The sequence below is a fragment of the Sebastes umbrosus genome, chromosome 19 (assembly GCF_015220745.1).
Source record: "Sebastes umbrosus isolate fSebUmb1 chromosome 19, fSebUmb1.pri, whole genome shotgun sequence".
NCBI lineage: Eukaryota > Metazoa > Chordata > Actinopteri > Perciformes > Sebastidae > Sebastes > Sebastes umbrosus.
In genome coordinates, this window is record NC_051287.1 from 21415306 (window position 1) to 21438298 (window position 22993).

General features: G+C 42.0%; 1 protein-coding gene across 5 annotated transcripts in view; it reads right to left on the reverse strand.

Moving 5' to 3' along the window:
* The window catches only part of unc5c (unc-5 netrin receptor C), a 229617-nt gene that overhangs the window by 20463 nt on the left and 186161 nt on the right, over positions 1 to 22993 (reverse strand). For 4 of the 5 annotated variants that reach the window (XM_037752704.1, XM_037752703.1, XM_037752701.1 and 1 more), the window contains 4 exons: positions 20284 to 20387; positions 7441 to 7621; positions 4448 to 4615; positions 3999 to 4163 (listed from right to left, as the gene is read on the reverse strand). In XM_037752704.1, coding sequence (XP_037608632.1) covers positions 3999 to 4163; positions 4448 to 4615; positions 7441 to 7621; positions 20284 to 20387 — 618 coding nt within the window. The remainder of the gene's footprint in view (positions 1 to 3998; positions 4164 to 4447; positions 4616 to 7440; positions 7622 to 20283; positions 20388 to 22993) is intronic. The other variant, XM_037752705.1, reaches the window with a different exon arrangement.

Genomic DNA, 22993 nt, shown 5'->3' on the forward strand with positions numbered 1-22993 from the left:
GTTTCTATGCATCCGTCAGTATAGCCAGAGTAAAAGCATGCTTCAGTGGGTGGGCTCCAAAAGAAACCTCAGAGCCCAAGAGAGACAAAGATAATTCCTTAGTGACACAACGCAGAGCTGAGGAGGAAGGGCTACTCATAGTACAGGAAATCACTGTCTGCGTCTCAGCCATTACTTCCTTGAATGTGGCAGGTTTCCAAGCTCAGAGAAGGATACGGCCGTCTGGCAAAACTGATGTCATCGTTAGAATAGCTCAAGGTTCATTTTGGCTTCTGCTGCTGCTGCTACTAGGGGTAGATTCCACGGGGATCCTACCTGCACCCTCACATTTTAAATCCAAAGCATGGTAAACTCTAAACACACAGTAAAGTATGGAAACTCTTTGGGTTCCACACAATGCCAGGAAAAGCAGAGATAGACATCACGGCTAAAGCTGCATGTCATGGACAGGAAACGTTATTGTATTGTGGTAGCGTGCGGTCAAGCCAGATGTCACTCTCATCTACGAGGTCAAATCGGCGGACGCTACAACTGTAGAGCTCCCGTATACTGACATTTATGTTAAATGCATTCAAACGGCCTCGATCGAGCTATCGATCGACTTTTAACCCTTACTCGGATACCGTGGATGTTTAAAGAGAACTGAGCTGACGAGGAGAGCTAGTGACGGACTTGGAAACATTAGCAGAAGTATACACATTACTCAGTTTTCAAAATTGTGGTATATACAAAATACATATATGGATATAAGATTAATGGGATTATATTCACCAGAAGTATAAAACATGTTACATGTCTCTTATAAATTAAAAAGAAAATACCACTAATTTGTGAAGGAAATGTCTATTTGATTTTTGGGTTGATGGAAAAAAAAAATCCTGACAATTACTCATATATTTGTCTTCAGGACATCTCTGACAACATACAGGCACAAAATAAAGCATTTTTACCGTATCAATTTTAGAAATATTCCTAAGTAAAAGTCCAATATTGGTACCTTGAAATACCTACATTTTCGAATACTTGTTGTGCTATAAACACATTGCTCCATAATTCCTGACATTGACGGATATATTTGACTTCAGGACATCTCTGACTACATACCTGCTGAAAATCAAACATTTTTTACTTTATGAATTTAGATATTTTCCAAAGTAAAAGTCCCTTGAAGTGTATGATTCAACTTTTTCCCATGGTCTAGTGTTAAAAAAGTTAACAAAAATCGCAATAAATTGTAATATTAAAACGCAATACTTGTAGAATCGCAATACTTAAAAATCGCAAGACGTATCGAATCGGCACCCAAGTATCAATCACCCAAGTGATCGGGAGATAAGCATATCGTCCCAGCACTAGAATTTACGTTCACTGAAATTCATATGATATGCAAAATATATTTACATTTAATCAAAACGTTTCAACCACTATAGTAAATAACCTCATGTTCTTGGATGGCTGAAGTGAATCTTAAAGAGTCATGATTTCCCAGTCTCTGGTATTTGATAGCAATAAAGCATTTGCCCTTGCTGGAGCATGCTCTCCCCTTTCTCTACATCAATATGTCAAGAGAATGTCATGTCTCAGAGCGGGGTTACCAAAGGCCTGGAATCAAGGACGGCAGACCACAGAGGGAGCGCAAAACAAGAGATTTAGACAGGCCAGCCTCAGTGAACTGTGAAAACTACACTCTTGTGTTAGAGTTGGGAAGTTCCATCTGAACAGGCAGAGTGCAAGCTCTCTCGATCAATCTGTAGATACATAACTTTGTTAACTCCCAACCCCCGAAACTCCCCGACAGTCGAAATGTGATAAACAAGTTGCAAAGTTAATTATAACACAACTATCTCCTTTTTGACTCGGGTCAGTCGTGTTTTTGTGCAGCAGTGGAGGCGTCACGACTTCTATTTCCAGCTCCGCTTATATCAAATTCCTTTGCCAGATTTCTGCGATGGATTGCAATTGAAATGATTTAAATAAATTCAAACAACAGAAAATAAGATCAAGCTGCAACGGAATCCACAGACACGTGTTTGCTCAGATCCCGGCCCTGCACTGGAGGGAGCAGATCAGCGGTCCGAGGTGAGTTCAGATTGCACACAACTTCCATTCCCAATCATATTTGCCATAATGTGAGCTTTTAGATAATGGGCTGTTTCTCCTAAATGCTAGTGGAAATGGTCATTAGCATTGACATAAGTGGCTTCACCCTCTTAGCTTCCAAAAAAATCAATCCCTGAAACGATCCTAAATCTATATCATTATGGCTTTATATTCTCTGCAAGCTGGCCATCAATCTACCAAGAACTTAATGCTTCTGTGATAGGCTGAGGCGCAGAGGGCAGGGAAGTATGGGGCGAACCCATGTTGTGCCGCAGAGGGAAATAAAATATGATGAATAAGACGAATAAGAGTAGGTTTTCCTGTAGATTGCTCCCTGATGTTTCTATACACTGTAGACACGACCTTGGCTATAAAATCAGCTAATGTATTCCTCTGATGTAACGTTACATGAAATCATTGAATACTGAAGTCATAGCTTCCCGTCAGTCCTCCATACATATGGACATACAGTACAGTTTACTTTGGCCAGAGACATGCAAATCCATCAGCCAGCTGCGTCTAAAGATGCATAGTGACCGCCAATGTGATGTCAACCGTAACCTATAGTACATCATGTCGACACCATACTGCAGGTAGCAGTTTACAACCCTATAGTGCGGCAAAATCTCAGATCAGCTGCACACGGTGACGGCCAGCTGTATCAAATTCTAGACAACCAGAAGCCGAGCCTCTGTTATATTATTAGTGTCACAATCACCATCTGTAGTAGGTTATACACGTAATGGAGGCATCCGTGACAGCGTGTGGGGGTATAACACCTTCAAAGATGTTTATTGGAGTGGATTTTTATTAAACTAGACGCAGAGTTTAACTCAGTTAAGCGCAGTCTTCCCAGCTATTCCCTTCTCATCTTATTTCTCTTGTTATTAGAGGCACAGAAACGAAGGCAAAGAACTGTTTTAGTAGATGAAGTTCAAGGTCTATTCAAATACTTTGCCCTGTAGCTTCGTAACACTGCAGTAAACACACACAAACACATGTGCATCAGAGCAACTGCAGCATGACTCCGATCTGTGAATGTATTATGAGGGAGAGGGGACAGGGTTGTTGGCTGAACTAAACTGCGTGGCTGTTTTCAACTTGCTGGAAGAAAGAGAAGCAGAAAACAATTTGTTGCCTGCAGAAAAATATCTGGCTGCACCACAAACTGGCTTTTTGTTAGCAACAAAACAGTAAAAACCAATTGAAAGAATTGTGATTTATGGGAAAGAAATTCTGGTGCATCCCGGAGCCTTTTGTGTGCTTTGAAATCATTGTAAGACGAGATTATTATGTGGTGTACAATACAAGCTCACTTTCTAACACATGTAATTGCCAGCTCAGGAAAAGGAGCAAGCCTACACTCGTGCCACTTTGTGGCCCCGTGCTTCCTCTCATTGGACCCAAGGAATCCAGTTTTTAAATTACGGTAGTAATCAAAGCAGTGACCCCCCTTATGTAATTACAATATAATCACTTATTATTATTTTAAATATAACTCCCAAATGCTTAGCCTGTGACAAGGATAATTACTTGGAGCGCTTCCCCCATGTGGCCAAGTCTTTTTTTTAACATATACTTATATATGCAGCAGAGCGGACACAAGGAAAGATGTGCTGTGGTTTCTGCTGTTATGTCACTTTTATCCAACAGCTTTGGTGTATTATGAATGTGCAAATAAAGAGATTGAAGACAGAGAGAAAGGCATTTTTAGCATGTCTTGTTGTTTATGTATGGGTGAAGTGAAACGGAGTGAGAGACAGGGCGAGAGTGTTATGTGTGGATGTGAAACACAGCGCGTCGATGAAAGAGCAGAGTGAAACTCATGGTCAAAGGGTGAAGAAATCTCTTTGGTTGGCAGGTCAGAGAGAGTAGCAGAGGATTAGTCGGGTACTCACTCTGCATGCACATCCCATCGGTGCAGTTCTTGGACTGGAGCACCATGCCCTCACAGTCCTTCCCCCCGTTTTTGGGTGCTGGAGCGCCGCATTCTCGCCTCCTCCAGTGGGTGCACTCTGTCCCACAGGTGGACCACTTACTCCACTCTGTCCACAGGCCATCCACTATCACACAACAGACAGGACAGACGGGGGCAGAGCGAATGAAATGAGCGAATGAGGAGATGAAGACAAACAAGTGCATGAGTGGGTGAATGGATACGTGATCGAGACAGCGAGAGATATGTGGGAGAGAGACACACACACACACACGTAAGGGTGGAGGCACAAACAGAGCGAAATATGCAAACACAGAGTTGTATCATATTTTATGTATTTCGTTTTTTTCTGTGCACCTATACCCTTTTCCGCCCACTACTAAGTGGGTGTATTGTAATTTGATGCCATACCTGGGCAGAGAGGATTGCACGGCAGCTTCTGGATGCCTTGCCCTTCGCAGATGGCGCCGCCGTTGAGTGGAGCGGGGTTGGTACAGCTGCGTGTGCGTTTCTGGTAACCACGGCCACAGCGGCTATTGCACACTGACCACTCTGTCCATGTCGACCATCCGCCATTCACTGGAATACACGGAAATAAAAACATGTTAAAACATCACTCAGGCTGTTTGTTTTCTCACCTCATCCTTAGATTTATCTTGCATTTTTTCAAAAAGTGCTTTAGAGGGACACAAAACCAATAAAATGCATAGATTTGGGGTGATATGAAATATACATACAATAAGACGAAAATAACATGAAATCAAAAAAGCTGTAAAATCACAGAGACAGAATAAAAACATTACATTCGGTGTGACCTATCAATACATCATTTAAATCATTTATAATCGCCCATTGTAAAATGTATATATAGAGAGTTTTTGACCATGAAATCTCGGGTCGTTACTTCCACATTCAGCCAGACAGTAAATTCTGGTCAGATTGCTGTATTTTCCATTCACTGATTCCTCCTAATGCCTCTCTTCCCTCTCTCATCCATCTCTGTCAGCGACTAAATCCAGTGCAGAGTGACACCCGGGCTTGTGGCTGAGAACAAGTCCGTGGCATTTGAGATGGAGGAACTGGGCCCCTTGGAGCCTCCGACTTTCGAATGTGACATGCTTATGAGTGAAGCCCAAAATATTGGACTCTAGGGGAAGGCTGCCAAAGCCTCATATTTCTTAACTGTCTGCTTACTTTCCTCCGTGGATTACGGATCTATCTGCTCTCTCCCTCTTTCTCTCCTTTGCTTGTGCTCCTGTTTCCAGTATCCTTGTAGCGGGTTGGGCTGGAAACCACTGGGCTAAAAACAGATTGCTTGTCCTTCGCCCTTTTTCATCACTAGTATCAGATACATCACTCCCTCATCCTTTGGGTTCATCATACAGCTTTATGGGGAGTATGTGCTCTTTCACATACAGCACAACTGTGCATAAAAGGTGTACATATCCCATTTTGGATTAAAAAAGCAAGGACAGCACTAACCGACGCAGTGGCTTGTTATACTTTCTCCCTCAAGGATGAGCTGACATCAGAGCAGTTACTCAACACTTAGTCCTAATAGACCGCGTTAGTAGTGACAGGAAAGCCTCGCACAGACAGCGACCCTTGTCCCTGAAATCGGCTCTCTTGGATTTATAATTTGTGTTTCTACGTCGCCCTTACACTGATCCCCAATAGCCACATTCTCAATTTTCGTGAGACGATGTAAAGTGATGAGGAAATTATAGATTTGAAACTTAACCCTGGTGAAAGTATCAGTTTCAAGCATCTGTTCACTTTTGTCTTGTGTGTGTGTGTTATCCTCTTCATTCAGTCGGAGTATGCACAGCCTCCAGCAGGCGTTGTTGAACTTCACAGCCGTGCTGCGCAATAACAGTCATGTTAGCTGATGTTGGGGAAACGGTGGGTGAGTCTGTGTGAAACTGCAGCGGGGGTCTCTTTAAGTATGGCTCAGCCACATCAGCACCTCGCTTACAGTTCAGAAAATCACTAATCTTCCATTCCTTGCACACCTTCCGGCAGGAACAAAATGAGTGAATGTTACATGCCCCGGGAGAGAGAGAGATTTGCTTTATGCAGAGTGACTTTGAAATTTGTTTTTTTTTTAGTTGAGCTGCCTTGTTATAGGAATTCAACACATTTCCTCTGCACTAGTGTCTGACTTTAATGAACCCTCATGTGGCCGGTAAGGAGGAGTGTTTGCAGATCAGGAGATGAGACTAATGTTGGACCTCATTGACTTTGTAGCAATCTCGAAACACATAGGCTATCGGTCTGACGACGAATAAGCCTTTGGGGGGCAAAGGGCTATATTTCTAGGGTTCCAGTGTAGCCAGTGGATATCCGGGCCAAGGCTTCCTTTTCCGCGTTCATTGTTTACAGTCCGATTAGCAACTTGAGATGCGAGAATGGATTTGGAGTTGAGAGACGACATGTACATCTGATTTGTTTCACATGTAGCCAGTTTACAAGCCAATTCTAAACCAATAAAAAGTTAAATCATCGTCAGACGATAGCCGGTGGGTTTCCAGATTGCATTTCGGCCGATGCGTTCCACCTCTCCACATGGACTGTTTATCTGCATTCAACCAAAGCCTGCTCCAGCGTGATTGGTCAATACTACTTGGATTACAAACGGAAACCAGAGCGTTTCCCATGCCCAAATCTTGTACCGTTGCCTACAAATTCTACATGTGAAGGCATAATCTGTTTACAAAGATTAAGATAGTAATAGTTTACCAGGTATGCATGAAAGTTCAAACACAAACAATTAACACACGATTTAAATTGCTACAATACAGTTGGAATGGAAGAACATATATAACACCATCAAATCTACATCACTTTAATCCCAATATGCCAGACACATACTTCAAATGTGACAATGCTAAAGGAACACTCTTTCACTGCTTGCTTGGTTAGCCTGATGGCAAAACTGAAAATCCCTTGTTGGTCAAAGTTGTGCATCCTGGGTATTTACCAAAGCGATTTAATCACTAAGAGGAGTGACTGTGCAATAACAGACTTGTGTCTCTTACAAGCTAAGAGAGAAATAGCTATACAATGGAAAAATGTGAACAAACCGAGTATGAATCAATATATTAAAGATTTATCATAACATACATTACTAAAGGAAAGTTTTTTTGAAGATATCTGGGGGAGCTACATTGATTTTTTTTTTTTAAAACAAAACGTTGGTAATGATCAATAAAGCTTAAGACCGGGGTGGGGGCGGGACAACTGGAATAAGATTATAAAGTGTAGTAGCCCTGTTTTAGTTTGTTTTATATTTACTTGCATAATTATTTGATGATATACTGTATTTACTGCCAATACTTTTTATTATATATATTAAAAACGATATACTATATATGAAAAATATTGTTAAAAAAGTAATAGTTTACCATAGACGATAACTGTGGCAGTGGTGCTGCGTCTCTTGGCGACGATGTTCTTAGCGACACACGTGTAGTTGGCGGTGTCAGAGAGGCGGGCCTGTTTGATGATCAGGTTGTGGTCGATGGTGATGTAGAAGTTTCTGTCGTCTGCGGGATCAATAACTTCCTCGTTCTTTAACCACTCCACCTAAGAAGAAGAAGAAGAAGGGAGCACAACATGAATAAAAGAGAAAAGACAAGAGGGCCCCACAGACGACAGGAAAGTCCTCTGTGAGAAGATATGACAGGTTGACCTCATCAAACCGTAGAAAAATCACAGCAAAGTGTTTAAACAGCTAGACGTTTTTCTTGTCTCCCACTAACCTCTCAAATAGCAGCGAGTGCCAGGATTAGAGCACAATTGTTTAGGTCTCTGAGGTCCTGCTACAAAAAGTCAATAGCTATCATGCTCTTTTTATTCTCCCCCTAGAACAAAGCACTACAGTAACAGCAGCATTGTCACACAGTAGAGAAAAGAAAACTGTCCGCAATTCCTGAAGCTGAGAGTCTCTCTGACCTTTCCTTATGAGTTTCATTTCTCTAAATGATACGGATATTGAACTCCTGGCACCATCACAGAACAGGGGACCATTTAAAGCCTTTATTCGGCTGTAAATCACCAAGATCCTTTTTCTCTTCAAGAGGTGTAAAGGTTTCAAAAAGAATAACACGTGCCGCCTCATACTCTGCAGCCACTTTGATTCAAAAAATATTTGCTGGTTCTCTGGTTTTCTTCAAAAAGAGCTGTCCAGCGATGGGGAGGCCTGGCAAATAGCTAACTTCCTGTGTATTGTGATATCCCACGAGGAGCAGGGCCTGATAAGAGATAAGACCCAAAGGAACAGTACAGGCAAAGATAAGTAGGATGTTTATAAAGGGTCTTTCTCATGAGAGATAAAGTATCTCAAAAAAAGTGGGACAATAACCTGATATAAGGGCTGCCAAAGACAAAACAGTATGCGGGGCCCACTGTTGTTGTTAGATTTCTTAAGGAACAACACAGAAACGGCGTGTAGTGGTGCAGAGATGTACAACACATTGGGCATTGTTGTAAGACCAGCATTGTTAGAAGTTTCTCAAGAGAAGATGTGACACGCACTGACTTACACGCATCACCAGTTCCACTAGTATCTGTGTTTGCTTGAGATGACAGATATCAAAGACGCCATCAGCGTCACACCTCAGCTGCCTGCTCTCTTATCCAGTGGGAACACATTGGAGAGGCTGACAAGAAGATATTTTCAATACTACGCAATTATTTCACAGTTAAACTACCCAGGCCTCTTTCAAATCAGTGCATACAACACTTACTTTGTGCAGCTCACAAAACACCTATCCCCCCATGACAACCTTACATCTGAACAAATACTGGATGCAAACTTAATATCAGCAGAGCTTTACAGGAAACCTCTGTAAGCGGCGTGATGTATATTCTCTGCTGATTTAGTGCGTGCGAGTGTTTTCTTCCATAAACATGTATTAGCTGAATCAATCTCATGGAGCCAGGAAGGATAGGATTCCCTCACACGCCGTCTACTAGCTGAAATTAAACCTCTCTCGCACGAGCGCAATGCAATAAGGTGCTGCACGACATAAGATGCGACGTGTGCATCACTCACTCAGGTTGTTCTTAGAACTACATTCCTCAACATGATGCTACACCATTACGTGTAACTCTTGCCACAAAGAAAAAGAATGTTTTTATATTAGCAGCAGTTGCTAATTTAATTTAGATGCTTAATGAAAGCAGCTTTATTATCACACAAGTCAATGAGAACTGCAGTATTAAGACGCAAGACACAAAATATCTAATCTATGTTAATAGATGTGTCGTCATTCCGTCGACACAATGTCAATTCTTAATATGTGTCAGTCAGGAATTTATAGTGGAGCCTGTCCATATATGATAGGTGTATATAATTAGGGATTTCAGTATTGTGCTATTAAGTTGGCTTCTGTTGTAATTTTATTGCAACAAATGTGCCTTGACATCTGCTGAGGTGGCAGTTAGACATCTTTCATGACTTTCAGGATCGCAGCATCAGAAGAATTCAATAATAACTGTGGTGACATTTTCTCCCTGAGGTTTCGACACTGAAAATATATTTTATAAAAGGTATATAAATAAATATACATTATACATATACATTATAAATAAGGTAAATAACTCTTGATCTCAAACCGGTTATCACTATAATGAAAGCAATGATGCACTATTACCAATCCATCATTATAGATTACAGAAAGGCTACAGTGATTATAGTGAATGCATCAATGACTATGTTTACATGTACACTAAAATTCCGCTGTTATTCAGAATATGACAATATTCCGAATTTGATATGGATCATGTAAACAGCATATGTCGTTTGGATATGTTTCCGATTGTGATTAAGACGTGGGATATGCCGATATTAACCAGCTTTTGGGAGCATTCTTTGGACATGTAAACAGCGCATTCAGACTATGCATCTCAAATGGGTTTTTTACAGCAGTGTGCGACACGCGGCATCTTGCGTATTTGCGGCCAGCTCTTTGCGTTGTACACAAACCAACCAATTATCTGACAGTTTGCAGAGACGCATGCCCAAAAAAAGGCCACATTTCTGGTCGGAAGGAAGAAACACACCTACTTTTAAACATTATGAAAGACTTGGATATCAACAGGTTTTTGGATATGCGCAAATATTGAAACACCGACCTTTTCAAGAAGGTGGTTGGAGGAATTAAAGAGGGAGGCTGTGTTCGCACAGTCGAACAAGTCCGCCACTAGTTACGTTAATCCTAGTATGCACGGCTACTGGTAACAGGAATATTTGTGGAATCATTATTTTCATTAGCCATGCAAACAGCTTAGTAGGAATATTGTCTTTTTCGAAATAAGGGCTAAAAACTGAATATTTTGTGCATGTAAACATAGTCAGTGTATTCATTGAATAAGGGTTATGTAGATTTGTGTGTGTTTTCGTGTTACAATATCATCATTAATCATTAATACTATATGGATATGACAAACGCAACCAGAGAGGAGGACCCCTGTGTTTAGAGAACAAAGATCCGACAGTGATCCGATTGTCATTATGTGTGTCCTTTGTTCCCAGTGTCATGATGAAAAGTCCAATAAAACAAATAAAGATGACGCAAACAAGAGAAACAATGGGGGTTTTGTTGGCATCATAAATATTGTGTTATTTAGAGCTCATATCAGTGTGTGCAGAGAGCACAGGGCATTAGTAAGTAAAAGGTCTATTCTTCGAATAGAGATTGACAGCTGATACAAAGAGGTGGTTATCCAATTTCGCACCAATCACAGAGGCAGCCTCTCCAAACGTGCTGCGTTCAGATGTCAAGAGCACTTTTATATGAGAAGGTAATTAAAAATTGAACAAAAGAGCTTTTCAGCGCAGATGGTGGGGTGGGAGGGAGACGGAGTGACGAGGGATAGAAAGTGGTAGAAACTCATGTCAGAAGTGGGAACGTGTGCGTGTGAGAGAGCAAAAGTGAGCAACAGTTCACCCGTCAATTTATTCTGTACCGACTATAATTAGGACCCATTAATAAAACCAGAGATGAAAAAGGTAAGCCAATCTACACCGCACTTGTGGAAAGATTTCAAATGATTAAAATCCTGCAGAAGACTACATCTCATATAGCATTTGTCCAACTTTCTCGCATGCCAACAGACTCAAACATGCGCACACACACACACACACACACACATACAAACACTTGCAGCTCGTTAGCGTCTGATTGGCAGTGAAACATCCGGAGAGGTAATTGGCACATTTCTTGTCATTAACGAAGGGAAATTGCCACATGTCAGCTGTCTTAAAGAGAGGGAGTCTTCCTGTCTGGTCGGAGACAGCCAAGTGACAGACAGAGACAGACAGTAAGATGGAAACCTAAAACTAGAGAAGAAGAGAAGGAGACGGACAGAAAGAAAGACAGGTATAGGCACAAGACGGAGAGGAGGATGATAGATGAGTGAGGAGGAGAGCAGGTGCACGTGCAGCAGGAGGACGGTCACCAGTGTGCCAAAATATGCGATACATCATCACTGAGATGCAAGGAGGACAAGACAGAATAAAGACAAGGGAACGAAGGAGAAAGGTTACAAAGAGGTGTATTTGTCTTGAAGAGGTGAAGACTCAGAATGAGAGTAGGGAAAGGGAAAGACTAAAGAGGTAAACAAAGAAGAAAGAGATCCGACCAGAGAGGAGACAGCTTTTTCATCTCTTGAGCTCTGGAAAATTCACAGACCAGGATGTATGGGAATGGTATCAAGAAAAATAATAAAGACAGGATAGAAAAATAAATCTGTCAAAGGAGGTGCGAAAGGTTGCAGATAGCTAGACAGCTAGCTAGCGTGCAGGTAGCTTGATTTAGGCAATTATCTGCTGGTTAACTGAAATATCATTCATATATATAAATAAATAAATAATGTATTTACCACAGTAATTTAATCAAAAGAACGCATGTAGTGCTTTGGCTCAGGCAGTGCAGGAGTGTTTGTAGTAGAGTGGGCTACACACGTAATGGGAGAATGCACTGTGCATGCAGAGGGTTGTCATTTTACTGAATTCCTATTTAATGGGATGCTAAATGAGGATGCTGAATGCAGTGCATGGTTACAATTCAATTAAAGGGCATACTTTTAACCAAAACATGCCATAAGATCTGGATAGTTTTTTATTTATGTGTATCCCCCCCCCAAATAAGTTCACAATTTCAAAAAAGGTACAATTTTTGTATTGAAATTGGGCAAAAATTTAAAAATTCCCAAGCTTACAGTAATTTCCCTTGGAAATTTTCAGGAAATTTACCAACCCTTTGCCACACCAGGTGCTATACAGCGTCTAAATTTAATTAAAGGTGCTAAATGTGAGATTAGGAGCGTTTCTATTGCCTCTTAGCTAACAGCGCTAACAGTGCGAACAGTGGAAAAAAAGGCAACACTGCTGAAAGAGCCAATAGTGTTAACCTGGGTGGGAACCAGAGAGTGGATGCTATGCTTCCACGACGACGCTGTCGGTCGGGATGGCGGTATTGGCTATAACCGCTGTATGAGCAGTGCAGAGTGGCGGCCGTGAGCCAGCCAGTGGGGCACGCTCACATGCACAAACATGCACTAAAAGCACGTGCGGCCACCCGGCTATGTCAACAAAGAAGAGAGAAGCTCTGATTACAACACACACAGAGGGAGAGCGATTCTCTGCTCAAGACATTACTCCTCTATATCTACATAGCAAATGGTTGTTTGCTGCTATGTTAATGCTCTGAATATTGAATAAAGAATCTTTAAGTAAACTTAATCTAATGTAATATCATGTTGAAACAGGATGCTGGAGCAGAGTATACACATTTAGCCTTCAGCTCTTGAGGGAACCCACCATGATGGTCTACGTCCTCATCTAGGTGCTGAATTAGGACGCAGCTTCAGTGTCCTTCCACTGTCACTTCTCCTCCCACTAGCAAAACATAACTGTCTGCAGACCAGGCAGTAACCATCGAGTGGGATGTTTCTGTGCTCTGCCAGGGGTGTGCCGGCGCAACACTAATTAGCCCAATATACAGAACACACTGTATACAATCCACTCACTTGTTAAGAACCAGTGCAAGGCAAAACCATTCATTACTCATCGCTGTTGTGTCAGAAATAGAACGTACAGCAGAGTGTGGGGGTGGAGAGGGGTGTGAAAAAGGAAGAGCCGGGGAGAAAAAAAAAAAAATTGTTCCACAGAAATGTGTGAGACTCCTCTACAGAGAAGTCATTATGAGCTCTCCTGCTCCTCCACATGAAGTCTAACTATCTATCCAATGTAATTTATTCATTTCCCCTTTTTCACAGCGCATATCCGCCGCAGGCTTGAATGACACACCTGGAGAATGAGCCACAAAAGGTTACAAACTGATTATTCAATCATTTACTACGAGACAACAAGCCATATGCTCTGCATCTGCCTGCATGACAAGAATGGAAATGCGGGCTGTATAAATATTAAGAAGCTGAGATACACTAAGGTGTGATACATCAAGGTGTGATGGGAGGAATGTTTGTGTGTGTGCCTGTATTACTTGCTAGTATTTATATCTGTATGTGTGTTTGTGAGGGTGTATGTGGAGGAGCTGGAATGGGATGGGGGTTGGGCGAAGGAGAGAAGGTGAGGTTATGTAACAGAGGTGGAGTTGGAGTGGTTCCGGTGTCCATACAGAAGACGGATCGCTGAGACTCGAGCCAGGAGTAATGACCTCCTCCAGCTCAGCCCTGCCTAAAGCTCTCCACAGTCTGCTGAAGGAGAACAGCCATTTCTTAAACTAGCTCCAAGGACAGCCAGACACTTCACTGCAGCAACACAACTCTCTCCATTTCCTCTCCCACAATTCATATGCCTCCTAAAATATGATTCCTAGAACCCCTCGCCGCCTCCAGTGCAAGTGACATAAAGTTGGGGGGAGTTTATGTTTCCAACACTCTCTTTTTGTCCATTTGTTAGAGAGGCATAAAAAAAGGATTTGTTAAAAATTTGGCATATGAATCATCCTTGGTCCATGAAACGGTTGATTATATTTTGACGGTGATGATGTGACTATGGGATTTCTGCCATTATACTGTACATTTTGTTTTTAAGCCAAAATCTTTTGATACATTCACGTGTGGGTGGACAAGTTGGCTGGAGAGAGCCATGGCACACTCGTGCTAATTTATGTGAAATATCAAATCAACTAGTATAAACCATTACTAAGTCTGCAGATTTGCAAGCCGGAGAACTGTGCGATACACTCTGTGCATGCAGTCCTTGGTCTCACCGAGTCTCCTCTGGCCTTTAGAAAAGCTCAGTTGATAACTCCACCATGGGAGAGGGTTTTTGTGCACTGATAGAGGTCAGGACTCGCTCGGTGTACAATACAACCTTCAGGAGTGAGGATAAAAATGCTGGAACCGACTCACAAGTTCAGTGTAAACAGCTCAAAAATCATTTTAAAGTGATAGAGAAACAGTTTATCCCAGAATTTGAACTCCCTCATTTACATCTCATTCCCATGTTATAAGAAAATACCACCTGGCATCCGGCAAATCACCTTCCCTACGATTCCAGGTTGCGCAGAGAAATGTGATTTTTTACAATTTTATGCCCTTTTTGGAAATGCAAACAAAGAAGCTGCGTTTACCTCGAGGGCTTGGGAGAAAGCTGTGATGGCAGGTGAACCAGTGATTCAAAACGCGAAAAATGGCAAGGGGGTTTCCAATAGACAAGCTGCTCTTGTGTGGTAGTTTCTTGGTTTTGTTTTCAAGTATCAGTTTATATCTTTGCATCCTTCGAGAGCCCAGAGCACTGCTTCTTGTCTTTGTCCTACCATGAATAATATTTTCTTTTCCTTCTCATAGGTGGTCCGGTGGAATAATATGAACAGAAACCCCCCCTCCGGTCCAAAGTTGTACATGTAAATGTTTGTTAAGGCCTGACCCATTAAAGGTAACAGTAGAAAAGGGCAGTGACTTACAGAGGACAGCAGAGCTCACAGATGTTGGGCTATTAGAGTAAATCACAGCCTCTGCGCAGTGATTGACAGGTGAGTGCCTAAGGGGTAATCTTTGCTTGGTTGCCAGAGGGATTAGGTCTGGCCTCCTGACACTTTCTCTCCCTTGGGTAACCTTAATGAAAATGCACTTCCTGTTTCACTGGGCGCTGAAGTGCTGTTACTCTTGAAATTCCTCCCCCCACCCCCTCATAACTACACTATGCAGCATTTCGACTGGGAGGAAGCACTCCGCTATTTAGCTGACAAGGTGACCTGACGAGCCGCCGTTTGCACTATATGCCTTCACGCCGCCTATTAAGTGGAACTGGACCTAAAATCAACAGTAATCACTGACATTTACATGGTTTGATGTGTGGAAAAGGTGACTGCTGGATCTCCATAGAGTGCCACAGTCAAGATATTCAAGCCAGATTAGATTTAATAACAAAACACTAAATGCTGATATTCATTACCCGCACATTTGGTCAATAACAAAAAGTGAGGAAACATAATTTTAGCATAATAACATAATCAACTGTCCCTATGGATTCACAGAACTACATGAGAAAACCCATGAATTTGGCTCTGGCTGCTGCCCCGGCTGTCGAAATTCATCCAACTTAGTTTTCTCACTTCTCTGGATGAGGGAGTGTGAAGTAAAGATCTTTGTGTTTCCTGGCTTTCTTCTCAGTAAAGCCAGTGGACTTAATCATGGCAGCAGGGCCTCTTCCCTGCAGAGCATCAATGACTCGTTACCCATGATAACACGGCAGGACCCCGGCTGACTGAGGAGATGCCTGAATTAAAACCCTGCTTCCATGGAAACAGGCTCAGCAGCTCGCGGTGCTGCGTCACCTCTGAACTCTTGTCTTTCTCTCGGGGCTGTGACAAGTGCTCTGAAGTGGAGAGGGAGATGGAGGGCATGGGGGAAGAAAAGAGAAAGAAACAATAAAGCTGCATTCTCTCACGAAGGAGATTTAAGTCAATTTTATGAGCCTGCCACATGTTCTCGAGTATGAAAAGAGGCCACTGTTGCTTCTGCAGAGGCCCTTAAGATGTTGATGAAAGAGCTTCACGGGGGTATTAAAAGAGAAGGATCAGTGCTGAGCTGATGGAAATACTTCCATCCCCATCTTTACCTTTACTCTATGGGCAGCACTCAGCAAGTGAGCCCACGTTACACAGAAACCGAGCCTTTCCTGCCAAATCACTCCCTCTCCCTTCCAACCAAGAATAGTCTCAACAGTTACATTTTCCTTCTGCTCTTGATTAAGTATATATCAAATATTCATGGCAATGGAAACGTGTAACAATGACTTTTAGGAAGCCTGGTGAGTGTCTAATGTATTCAGACCATACAAGACGCTCAGATGACTGAATCCTTGTGCTATTTCAGAAACCTCACTCGGAGTATTTCAGTCCTCTGAGGCCAAAGTTCCACTGGTAATGGTCGTAAGGAGAGCCAAAATAAATGCCGGCCGCTTGTTTTCTTTGTGTGTGTGTATTCTGCATCTCAGGGACAGCCGAAAATCAATGCATCAAGTGTGAATAACCTGTCAAAAATAAGGGCCAGGATACCTCAGACTCAACTCCAAATATGAAAACCTCTGAGATGTCTGATGGGAACTGTTCTGTTATGAAAAACTGCTGCATCATCACAGGAGCAATCCTGATTATTCAGCATAACGGTTCGTTTTAGGGGCAACGGCAGCTGCAGGAAGCCAACAAAGGCTCAAAACCACTTAAACAGAATCACAGAACGTCATTACTGTGGTAAACCATCGTGAAAACCTATAATGTAATTCTTCTGAAAAGTGGGAAGACAAAGAGGGAACACAAGGCTGACTGGATAACATCAAATGGAGCAGTTCCACTTTGTAATCTGAGATCAAAACTAATTGTGATTGACTTTGATTCTCCAGAACGTGGGCTTCGTAGCTCTGAGAATGTATACATGTGTGTGTGGGTGAGTTACTTCGCGAACTCATCGTCTCAAAACAGCTGCAAAAATGTGACGTTATAGCTGATCTCATCAAAATATCTTCGTTAAAACTGAAGTAAAAAGATGAACAACTTCAGAGTGTCAGAACGTGTCAGTGCTTGCAACCATTTAATGATGTTAGCTGGGACACTATTCTAACAGTAAAACAATTTCAGTACCATCAAAAAATAACAACAGAATGTGTATGTAACGTTATGTGTGTGACCTAAATGACAGATTTTCCTTATAAAACTCTTTTATTCTAGTTTGAAAAGAAGAAGCACAAAAGTCTGAGTCCTTCTTCCAGTTCAGCTACAATCACACTGTGCACTCCATAGAATAGATGAAAAGACTTTCAGTGCTGTGCTGAGCTGTTGGCAGCATGTTATCATGTGTGCCTGTGCATGCAGACACGTTAGTGTCCTTGCTGGTACCCCGTCATGTGAACACCCATGTGGAAATGCGGGGATGTGACAGTATACAGTCAGCACAGTGTGTGTATCCCGTTTGTCTCTTTCATGAAAGAATGGCTTTGGAACGCTGCCAATGTCCATCACATACAGTCTACATGATTTAACAAAAGTGCTGTGAGATAAGGCTGTTGCAATAACTGCAATATTTCAATACCGCACTACTGACAAGCCAACCGCAAGGGATGGCAAGCAACCGCTATCGAGTCTGGCGCTGAAACATAGTACTAGTATGTCAGCACCATGGACAGCGCTGTTTGTTGTGTGTCGTCAAGGGATATATTTATTAGATTTGAAACTCATGACACACTGTACGCGATAGCGGCTTGCAGCTAACGGTGCTTGCAGCTAACGGTGCTAACAGAGCTAACAGTGAAAACAAGGGCAACAGTGCTGACCGAGCTAACAATGTTAACCTGAGGGGGAAGCGGAGGTTGGGTGCTACCCTTCCGCAACGGCGCAAAGGTTATCAGCTGTAACCGCTGTATGAGAGCTAGCCAGTGGGGCACGCTCATATGCACTAAAAGGCATGCACGGTCGGCCAGGCTATGTCAACAAAGCACAGAGAAGCTCAGATTACAACACACACAGAGTGACTTCATTCTCTGCTCAGGTAGACATTACTCCTCTATATCTTTACATAGCAAATAGTTGTTTGCTGCTATATTAATGCTATGGATATCATATAGAGCACCTTTAAGGGGGAAATTAAAATAGCACTAAAACCGCATATCACGCTGTTGAGTGAGCCTAAATCACCGCAGGGCAAATTCCTTCACCGCGACAGCCCTCCAGTAAGAGTACGGGTTTTATGGCTCAGCCACAGGCTGCCATCCTGCCAGCCTCTCCCTTGCTAAGCAAAGGCCTGTAAAGGAACCACAGAGCGAACTGACAGCCCACTGGAGGCCTGACAACAACCCACTGGATCCAACCCCGACAAACCTCAACAGCTCTTCTCCTTCTGCCTTCAGCCTCTCTCATCCCCTCTATATTATTTCTTGTCTTAGAGTGGGTGAAATATGACAGATCTTTCCTTCACAACGGCTGCTAGACATTTCTGGAGATTCATATGTAACCACAGACTTAGCCCATCTGCTTTTTTTCCGAGGCTTTTTCTCTGGCGGGCTTGTGTGAGAAAAGGCCTGACAAACACAGATGAAAAAGCAGCATTCAGTTTTGTCCTTTTTCCCACTGAGGCAGCTGTGTTTGAGTTCAGGAAGGAAAAAAAAAGAGGAAAAACAACTTGAGGAACGGAACTGTTGTCTTTTTTTGTAGCCATGAGGTAAGTGAGAGTAATTAAAGTAGCTGAAAAAATGCCTCTGTACACATAGAAAATCCAACTCGATCGTAGAAGTTTAAGTAAACAGAGATAACAGTCACTGCTCTTAGTCAGAAAAAAGAAAATGATGCATGCAGGGAGAATTTTAAACAATCTTTTTTCTCTTTTAGAAGAGGTGAATTGCTACAAAATGCCACATATCATATCCTAAATGTTGACCATATACCTCCTTTACTGAAAAGATGGCTAGTTTGGTGATGGGTAACTACATTAAAACAGCACTGATTCTACTTGATCACACACAAATGCATACCTTTACTCAGACTGAAAATGCTATTAATGTTGACAAGCCTCCTATTTACCCTTCATTGAACATCTAGGTTGCCACAGCAACTCCATATCTCAGAAAGCATAGATGTGTCATGATTGGACCCCAGCTGAGTCTTTAATCGCTGCACTGAGCCAATCCAGGATTGACAGACAGAGAGACCAGGTGGCAGACTCACCAGTACTATATGGCTGTTACAGCAACACTATCAGACTGAAGGCTGGATTGTATAAGGAGAGTCTGCGGAGTGCCAGTCCCAAACTTTCGGCCATTTAGCCTGTCAGCACTTTCAGCAGGGATAAATGCTGTGCAGTTCCACTCACTTAACTCGGCTTTTCCAGGTCAATCACAAGCCTTTACAGAGTTCAGTCCCAACACCCCCAACTCAAAAAAAAAAAAAAAAAAACACCAAAGCCCCCCCCATCCATCAAAACCACCCTTTCATCCTCTATTTATGTTCCTGCAATCTCAACTGAGCCTTTTCAAATGCAGCTGTAACAGTGTTCTACGGTAGGGCATGGAGGAAGTAGAGCAGGGAGGCGATGCTGGCTGAGCTGAGGTAACACGGGGACACAACTGGTTTTATTCTTTTTTTTTCTTCCCCCACAGCAGATAATTACAATTTCTCTCCTCTGACTAAATTGCAGCGACTGGCCGATGTTCAGGAAATACCCAAACAGCTTAAATAGCCCAGGCAGTGGCGGAAAAATGTCCTTATCTGCGCGCTAGACTGTGTCAGATTTATTCAGTGTTATTTTATTACAACTTCTGAAATGAGCAGAGTTCAAAACTGACGCAAATTCTGCTATCAACACAGTTTCCACCTTTTTGTGTGCCGTAAAAAAACAGAACCAATGACTGGCATTACCAAAAAATATAATACATGCTAATAAGATTATATGCTAAATATGCAATGATGTGGGAGTAGGACATTTTAGCTACCTATTATATACTAAAAAAAATAAAAATCACACAAGAAATGATGGCCACATTTGAGCTGAAACCAACCCTAAAAAAAAAGTCAGAGAAGCTCTTCACATAAACCTCTTTTCAGAGCAGCCAGTTTATTGGATTTGAGGCGAGAACTTTTGGCTGGGCTTAGTCTGGATAATCACAACTGCCTGCATTTTTATTGTGAACATGTACAAATGCATATTAGAACTTATCTTTTCAAACAAAAAATAGAATTATCCTAACAACTAGAGAGTGTGAAATGTCATCTCAACCTTACCTCAGCAGCTGGGATGCCTTCAGGTGGGCGACATTGGAGCAACACTTCCTGTTCGAGCGACACTTCCTTCCCAAGAGGCTCCTGGTCAAACGTCTTCCTCAAGTCTACAAAGGACAGACAGAAGCACGTGGTGTATCAATATTTACTCATATCTCATTGATGTGAAGGCTGTTTTGAGAGCTATGTTTAATATTAAAAGCAGAGTCAGTCAATAATATAGTATTGGTATACTAACAAATCATCAAAAGGGAAGGTAGGGTAACTCATCAATAATAATTGCCGCTGTGGAAAAGCAATACAGAACAGTGTGTTCTTTAATGTTGGAAACAGTGACGGAGATTTATGCTTTCGTTCTCTCTCCTTCAGCACACAGATCAACTTGCCTGAAGTAGATAGAGGGAAGATAGAGAAGGGGATCTCTCGCCCTCCAATGAAAAACCAATATTTTTGTGGTGTGAGAGCCCTGATGGAGTAGTGCAGGGCAGGGATAGTGGAGCTGACAGGGCAGGATTACTGAGGGTGTCATGCTACACTGGAACCCAAAGCCCATTAGACATATATCATAACCTGCTGCACAGACTGAGACAGGAGGAGCGGGCATCATACACAACAACAGAGGAGAGGGGCGGGAGAAGAGGACTTAATAGGGAGTTACAGAACTATTTGGGAACTTTGGAGTTACTGAAGCATCAAATCTACAATCAGACCTCCAAACTCCACTGATGCCATTTCCACAGCCTTCGTAATATTCCTGGCAAACACACTCTTAAGCCTTTTTTTACCGACGCATTCAATCTAAAGCAGGAACCACATCCACCACAGCATGCACTAAAATAACATGTTTTTTCCTCTACATACGGAACCTTGCATGAACTGAACTCCGCAACTATATAGAGTGCTACAGGAATGAGTCCTAAAACCTGGAAATGAGTTGGCATTTTAGCACTTCCGGTTCCCTCGTTCCAAAGTCGATGGATTTTTTTAAATCGTTTTTTAGTTAGATGGCTGAAATAAAGTCTGTGGTTAACACAAGCTTAAGAGATTTTAACGTTTTGTTCTACGATGTAAAATACATCAGTAAATATCCCACTCCTGAATTTTGAAGCCTTTACGTGTTTTCAAAAAGGCGGTTGTTAACAAGCTGCTAAATGAGACTATTAAATGTCATCACGACGACTCGCCAGCCTCGTTGTGTATACTCGCGTTCATACGACCGTGGTGTAGTTTGTTTTATAGCCCGACGTTAGCTTTTTACTTCTGGCGATTGCATTCACACTTCAATGTTCATTTGTGAAGATTAGCTTGCTGATAAAATGTGTAAAATATCATAAATTTGTGTTGGCCACAGAGTTTATTTTCTGCAATAATCCAGAACCCAATTGAAAAACCCCAATGGCTTTTTGTCGAGGGAACCAGGGCGATGCTAGCTTCCTGGTTGACCTACAAAAATGCATCATCCATGCACCACTCTATGCCACCGCTCAACCGAGCCAGTCCTGCTAACAAAGGCAAGCATGACGAGGAGTGAGACACAACAACTTACATCTGTGCTATAACTACAAGCTGAGAGGTTAGTGAACCATGAAGTCAAGCTCTGAACTTTAAGGGTTAAGAAATATACATATTAAAAGACTGAGATAAAGCCCTAATAAAACTGTAAAAAGGCTGCAACAGTAAGATAAGTGCTGGGAGTCTGTGTTTTCTTGAAGTTTCTGATACCAACACATTTCTTCAGTTTCTTCTTCTACCTACACCGAACAGTGTCCATGGAAACCAACCCAGAAATGAACCCCAGTTCAGCGATTCAATCTGTGGAAAGGATGTATGGCAATTCTTCTTCACAGAACGCAATTGATACAGTAATGGACTGCTATTGACATTGTGTGCTAACATAAGAAAAGAGATTTATTATATTAGATAGCCCTACAATAGCACATTGGTTGTGAAGTCAAGGTTTAGATGCGATGTGTACTGTAGAATGAACCCACCTTCAGCTGTGCAGCGACACTGATTGTATGGCAGAATTTGTACCTCAGAAGTCGAAGCAGACTGCACATAATAAGTCTAATACTCCTGGGTACAATGGTTGGAGAAATGTAATAGGCTGCAGTACCTACATCTATCACTTTAAATAACTGTTCTTCACTGTCTGGGGAGATTGGAGTATGTGTTTGAATGGATACACTATGAACAGATCATGAAATGAAATGAAATGCATGAAATAAAAAGAGCCATCCTCAAAACCGGATCATGATGTACAGTAGGTTCAATTTACCGATTTCATCGCTTTCTTTCTTTTTGTTCAATAGCTATTACATGAGGAGACATTATACTTAAATAGAGACATTTCACTGTTCAGCTAACTGTTCCACATCCCCTGCAGGAGAAACTAGATCACGTTCTTACTGCAGAGTACATGATCAGGATCAACCTGGAGGCCCCAGAGAATACCTATAGTCATTTTAAGGTTCATTTTTTATTTGGAAAAATGAACCTTAAAATAACAAATTCCATCCCTTGTCCCAATTCAACTTGTGAGTACGCATGTCTTCAGGGGAATGATAACCATAACTCCACAAATTTCAATGCATTATAAAAGCTGAAAGCGTGAGTGTTGAATTGAAAGCAATTTCTGTAAAAGTCTGGTGTGAAATTAAAAGAGGGAATGACTGGAGGGGCATCGCTTTATGGAATTTGATCCAAGGACAAA